General features: G+C 47.6%; 1 protein-coding gene across 1 annotated transcript; it reads left to right on the forward strand.

The window, feature by feature from the left end:
- Positions 1-2245: 2245 nt before the first annotated feature.
- On the forward strand, positions 2246-4321 carry LOC119377506 (putative nuclease HARBI1). The gene is made up of 3 exons (XM_037646932.2): positions 2246-2815; positions 3460-3671; positions 3927-4321. The coding sequence occupies exons 1-3, from the start codon at positions 2246-2248 to the stop codon at positions 4219-4221; spliced, it is 1077 nt and encodes a 358-aa protein (XP_037502860.1). The 3' UTR covers positions 4222-4321.
- Positions 4322-6299: the final 1978 nt, after the last annotated feature.

Below are 6299 nucleotides of genomic sequence, written 5' to 3' on the forward strand. Positions count from 1 at the left end.
ATTTCACGACAGATCTTTAAGTAATTTTCTACATCAGCCCTCAAGTTCTTCCATGGGAAACGTTTTTGAATTTTCCAATAAGTGCGCCAGAAGCCATCAAGGTCACTTGAGTGTGAACTATCGTGATAGAGCCACAATGTTTTTATATGCAGCTTTGAGGTACCACAAACTTTCCGGTGATATGTTCTAATTCTTTAGTGCCTTCCCGTGCATTTGCAACGTGTGCCTCTTCATAGTGATTTGTTACCACTATGTGCAGTCTTTATAAGGCGATCGCTTCAGGTAGTTGGTCACCGGGTTTGTGACTAACATCAAACATGATCTGCTGAATTTAGATTATCCATATTGCCCATCTGCCCTTCGGTGGTGTAAGGCTCAGAACGTACGCCAAAGCTTTATTGTCCGGGAAAAGCGTGAACCGACGGCCTTCCAAATAACTTCTGATGTACCCCAACGTCAAAACCACTGTTTAGGCCTTCTTTACCGTGGTCGTGTAGTGTACTTCAGCTATTGAAGAGGTGTAGGAGTAATAACCAATGACGTTCGACTGGCGGCTTCGGTCTTGGGCTAAGTCCCGTTGGTATAACGCTGCTCCTGCCCCATAAATGGACGCACTAGTGCGCAGCTCGAATAATTTGGGAAAATCGCCTAATATGAGAATTGACTCTGAAGATATGGCACGCACCAGTTCTTCATATGCACGGTCGTACTCGTCGCTCCACACGAAAGGGCCTTCCTTTTAAATATTTTTCCTAAGGCACCTGAATATCACTGCAAAATCTTTGATGAATACCCTCAAACGTCCTGCTAGTCTTAGTAAGACACGTAATGAGTAAACGTCGTAGGGTTTATGCATTTCCTTGATTTGTTGAACAGGCTGCTCCTTTATGGTCTTCGTGTAGCCGTCGAGGGCTCTACCAAGACACACCACTTTTCCCTAAAAGAATTCACTTTTCTTCTTTATTTTCAGGCGTGATTTGCTCAGTCCTTCCAGTAGCTGAGACAAGTGGGAACAGTGCTCTTCTTCCGTACAAGAATAAATGATAATATCATTGACATAAACATTGCAGAAATTTCCTATGAACTCTTTAAGTAAACTGTTAATCATGCGATGAAACCAAGCGCCTGAATTCTTCCAGCCGAATGGCAGGCGGTTGTATTCGTAAATATCAAACGCCGTTATAAATGCCGTGCATATCTTCCATTGTTTCTGGAGAGTAACCTTTGCACAAGTTGATTCATGAAAACGATTCTGTCCTCAGGTGTCGTTAATGATACTGTCAACAAGGGCCGTAGGGGATGGATACAGCTTTGTTTGGGCTTTTATTTCCGGGTAATCGGTGCAGAGTCGCAGTGAACGAGCTTCTTTAGGGACACTAGTTATAAATGACGCGAACGCTGACTTTGAAGGCCTTTTGATCCCGGGGATTAGCATTGTTGCAGCTCTTGTTTCAGCCATGTATTCTTTTCATTAGATATCCTATAGGCTCTCTTTAGTAAAGAAGCTCAATAGGTACTTCGGGTACGAAAGCTGCAGGTGGACATGCGTCCAGCCGCATAAGCTCCGCGAAAATTGTCCATACATCACTGGCGCGTTTGGCACTTCTAATCTTCGTCGGCGTTTGCATAGCTCAAACAAAGAAGTCTAGAGTCACCTCATCTTTCCAAGAAATGTTCATTCTTAGTTTCTTCTTCTAGGTTCTGACGCATGACCGGTGCTTCTATCGTGAAGTCCTCTCCGGTCAAATGTGCATTGACACTTGTCCAGGTACGCAGTGTTCCAGATAATCCATCATAGCACTTAGCTGTTACCATTTTACCTTTTGCATCACCTCCGGCTTCACCATAATTTCAGTAATCAAGCTTACTGAAGATCGTGTGTCAATGCGCTCACTTTTCCTTCATTGATAATCAGTACACTTCGTATAACGTTTGACTGAATCAAGAGACATCCTGACTTTGGGTACGCGGCTCGGGCTGTGCACCCGCATTTATTCATTTTGTCTCCTGGGGGCATCCGTTGCAGGGCCGATAGCACGGCTGCGCAATGTTACTCTGACCCCCGTATTCACAAACGCTCCTCGACTCGACCCTTCACTCGAAACTCTCCTTGAGGGCCGTTTTGCGATTCACAAATCGCCCTTCACTCGAAACGCACCTCGACTTGAGGAAATCTCGAGTGTTTCACTTGAGATTCTCAAGGTAGCGCGGAAGCTACCTTGAATCGCTCCTTGAGTCAAGTATCATGGCGGACTACGCTTCGTTTGTCCAATATGTGCTCCGCGTTGACGAACTGTTCAGCGACGTAGAGGACTGCGTGGGCATACCGCGGCCACTCTTGAGGGACAGGTCGAACCCCATGGAAGATTTCACGGACAGCGAATTCCTCGCGCGCTTCCGTTTCACGAAGAGCAGCGTGAAAAAGCTGCTCGAGTGCTTGCCCCTTGAGGAGAGCTGCAGCAACCGTGGCCACCCTCTTCCACCGATGATACAGCTTCTGATTGCGCTGCGCTTCTATGGAGCGGGCACATTTCAAGTTGTGGCGGGCGACCTCGTGAATGTGTCACAGCCGACTGTGAGCCGCGTTATTGAACGTGTGTCGCGGCTGATCGCCACGCACTTGTTCCCGGACGTCGTGCAGTTCCCCAACTCTGACGACGGGTTCCGCGAAACGATGGTGGGGTTCTACCGCATCGCCAAATTTCCTGGGGTGACAGGGTGCATAGACTGCACCCACATCCGCATCAAATCGCCTGGTGGGCCGGACGGAGAAGTGTACCGCAACCGGAAGGGCTACTTCTCGATAAACGTTCAGGTAACTTGCTACTTCTTCTCTTTTAATGTTACTAGTTGTGCGGTAATTTTTAAAGAATAATGATTTAACATTCACATTGCATAATGTCATTATAAATGCTTTTTGCAATTTAAATAAACAATGCCATAAACGGCACATTGACAAAAAGAATCAACCACGGTAATTATCAATTAACCCAATTAGGGCCCCGTTGAAGCTCTTCTGAACGGTGGAGCGTCCTTTTGACTGCGCGGCGCTGCGCCCGTGTAAAAATGTATCCACACGACGGAGCGAACCGCGCTTCGAGCCTGATCAGGATTACGTACAACGTCACCTGTTCCACGCGGTCCTCCTTAGATCCGCGCGGAGCGATTCGCGAAACGACGGAGGCCCAAATCACAGTTCGGATGCTCAACGGGAAATACCAAAATCCTCCCCTGTAGCGTGAATTCACCCCTCTCTTGTGAATGCTAGTTGCAGAGCGATCCGAATCACGTCACATGTCAAGCGACTCGTCCGCGATCACGCCCGTCGCGCACGAATGGAATAGTCTAGCATAACAGTGAATGCTACTACACTGAAAGAAGATAACGCATGCATGATGTACGTAGTTTACTTTTGTTCCAGCAGAAAAACAGCACAACATGCAATTTTTTTTTCAATAGGTGATTGCAGGGCCGAAGCTGCAGTTTTTCGACGTCGTCGCAAGCTGGCCTGGATCCGTGCACGACAGTCGTATATTCGACAACAGTCGTGCACGCGTTCTCTATGAGACGAAGCGAGTGCCGGGTCTCCTGCTTGGCGATGCTGGCTACCCGTGCCTCTCCTTTCTCATGACCCCGACGGCTGACGCGCCGCCGGACAGCCCAGAGAGCCGGTTAGTAGTAAACATTTAGGTTGGTTTTACTTTATGAAACTAGCGGAATTATTTCCAAGCTATTGTGCTGAAGGCCTTAATTAGAATAAGCATGGTGCATGCATACCTTTTTGTATTTTGTGCACTGATTATATCCCATAGTACAATAGAATATGAACGCTGGCCGCAATACTTGGTGTCCTTATGATCCCAAAGTGTAATGTTCGCCCTCGAGTATTGAGTGTAAGTTCAAAGAGCAACATATTTTTTACGTAGGTATCAAGCAGCTCACATCCGCACCCGAAACACCATCGAGAGAGCCTTTGGTGTGTGGAAGCGTCGCTTCCCGTGTTTGGACATGGGGCTGCAGCACCTGGCAGAGCGTTCTGCTGTCATCACAACAGCCTGTGCTGCCCTGCACAACCTGGCAGTCCTCAGACAGGACCCGGAACCACCAGCTGTCGTGATACCACAGCACTTGAGGCGGCCGCAGCCTGATGTGGCAAACCAAACGGACACGTTGCTCGGTTCGCGATGCCGAACGCGGCTGATCGCTCGCGCATTTAACTAATGAATTAATTTAATGTCACTCTGTTCTACTGAGATGACAAACAACTTCAGCCATGTATGTGCACGTTCTAGGGGGTGTTGTGAAGTTCGTGGCTTCGTCACCTTTCGCTCATAAATGAAACAGACACCTAAAATCGTATGAAAACTTGATACTTTGTCAAATAATTGCGCAAGTAAGATATGCGGGGTTTAACGTTCCAAAACCACAATATGATTATGAGGGACGCCATAGTGGTAGGCTCCGGATATTTTGATTACCTGTAGTTTAACGTGCATTTGAGTCTAAGTACACAGGCCTCAGTATTGTCGCCTCCGTCGAAAATGCAGCCGCCGCGGCCGGGATTCGATCCCGCGACCTTCCGGTCAGTAGCCAAGCGCCATAACCAAAAGTTTTCAAAGATCAGTCACGCTGAAATGTCAGAAACATTGAGGGGAGATGTCCTTACGGCTCATTCAAAAGCGGGCTCCCTCGTTTTAAGACATGGCATTTTGCCATTGAACGTGAATCGCACAGAGGCCTCCCAACAATCTCGAAAAATCCGGTAACAAGCGATGCTGTCTACAAGCAGAATCTTAAAAATAGGTGAATACCTGCCAAAAATACAGCCCAGTTCCTGGGAATCTTCTGGGAGCATGTCAGAAGTGGGTGCAGAAATTTTGGAACAGTCGGCAATGAATACTCACAGATGTCACGAGTTGTGCCTGCCAAACTGAGGCCTTGTGTTCCAAAGTGGCCCTGCATCGCTCATATTCACGTGACCTGGTCCTTTACAACTACCGTATGTTTGAAGATGTCATAATGATGTCTTGAAGAGGCATCATTATGACGACGTTATCATCAGACATGCTGCTGAGGGCTGTTTTGACGACTTATAGCAAGGCTCTTTTTTAGGTAACCATAAGAGGTGAAACAACAATGTAGAACGGACATTTGCTTGAGAAGGAATCACTTTGAATAACTGTGCGCTTTCAAAGGTGTCACTGTACACTGTCTGTGCAAAACCAGGAACTTGTCAGGCACTCTCTCATGTAACAAGGTGGAATTCCATTGAATGTTAATCAAGATTTCTGCTTTGACATGTGTGACACATCCTTAATGTACATACTTTGGTCCTGTTTTAGCTTTCCTTTCCATGCTTGCCAATTCGCAGCATATTTTTTCCTTCACCAGAGCTGTGCCGTACGTCTTGCACATAAAAACAATGTGTGTGAGAGACAACGAATCATTTATTTTTCTGCGTGCTGCTGCTGCTTCTGGCACTCCATTTCAAAGCGCGACTTTTGCTGCTCCAGCTGCTGCTCCAGGAGCCGCACCTGAATTTTATGGAGCTCCTGCTCCTGCTTCATTCGCATGCTGTGCAGCTGTCGTTGCTGGGACAGCTGCTGCCTACGCAGACGCAGCTCCACGGCATGCAGCTCCGCTTTGCGTCGCTCATCATTTTTTATCGCCTCCATTCGGGCAGCAACTTCTGGGGCGAGCACCCGCTCTACCGCTGCTGTGCGGCTTCGTGCCGATCTCGATGGCAGGGGTACATCTGCGCCAGCCAAAGCGTTCCCGCTTCCCTGTGGAGCAGCTGTCAGCGCTGTTCGTGGCACGTTGCTCCCTTCAGGCAAGGTACAGTGCTACTTGCAGGGGGATCTGTCATGGATGGTGGCGATGCATGCAATACTGCGGAGGCAGCACCTTCCGTTGCTGGCAGGATTGGCTCGAATGACATGTCTGCACACATAATAAAAAAACAATTGCATAAGGGTTGAGAAAGGTTCACACACGTAAGCGGTGTCGGTATCGCTGTTAGAAGTTGGTACGAGTATAAATGCACAGACATGCACGAATCGTATTCAGACAGCTACTACAAATCAGCTACACACGTAAATGGAAGGCACTTTTGGCTCCATTATGGCAACTCTGGCCAAGAAGTAAAATAGATGTGTAGCAGGGGGCCAGTGATACTTGCAGATATAAACTTGAATACTGCATTCATTCTAACCTCAGCATTGCCACGGCCGCAGCTACTAACGCTTTACTGCAGCGTACCTGAGAAGCATTTCATTTGGAATAACTGTACATTCCAGCAT

The sequence above is a fragment of the Rhipicephalus sanguineus genome, unplaced genomic scaffold (assembly GCF_013339695.2).
Source record: "Rhipicephalus sanguineus isolate Rsan-2018 unplaced genomic scaffold, BIME_Rsan_1.4 Seq483, whole genome shotgun sequence".
Classification (NCBI taxonomy): domain Eukaryota; kingdom Metazoa; phylum Arthropoda; class Arachnida; order Ixodida; family Ixodidae; genus Rhipicephalus; species Rhipicephalus sanguineus.

Excerpts from the sequence above, each read along its gene's own strand:
- LOC119377506 (XM_037646932.2), top strand. The coding sequence starts at position 2,246 with ATGGCGGACTACGCTTCGTTTGTCCAATATGTGCTCCGCGTTGACGAA. Across the intron at positions 2,816-3,459 it reads ACTTCTCGATAAACGTTCAG|GTGATTGCAGGGCCGAAGCT; the intron begins GTAACTTGCTAC and ends TTTTTTCAATAG. Across the intron at positions 3,672-3,926 it reads CCGGACAGCCCAGAGAGCCG|GTATCAAGCAGCTCACATCC; the intron begins GTTAGTAGTAAA and ends TTTTTTACGTAG.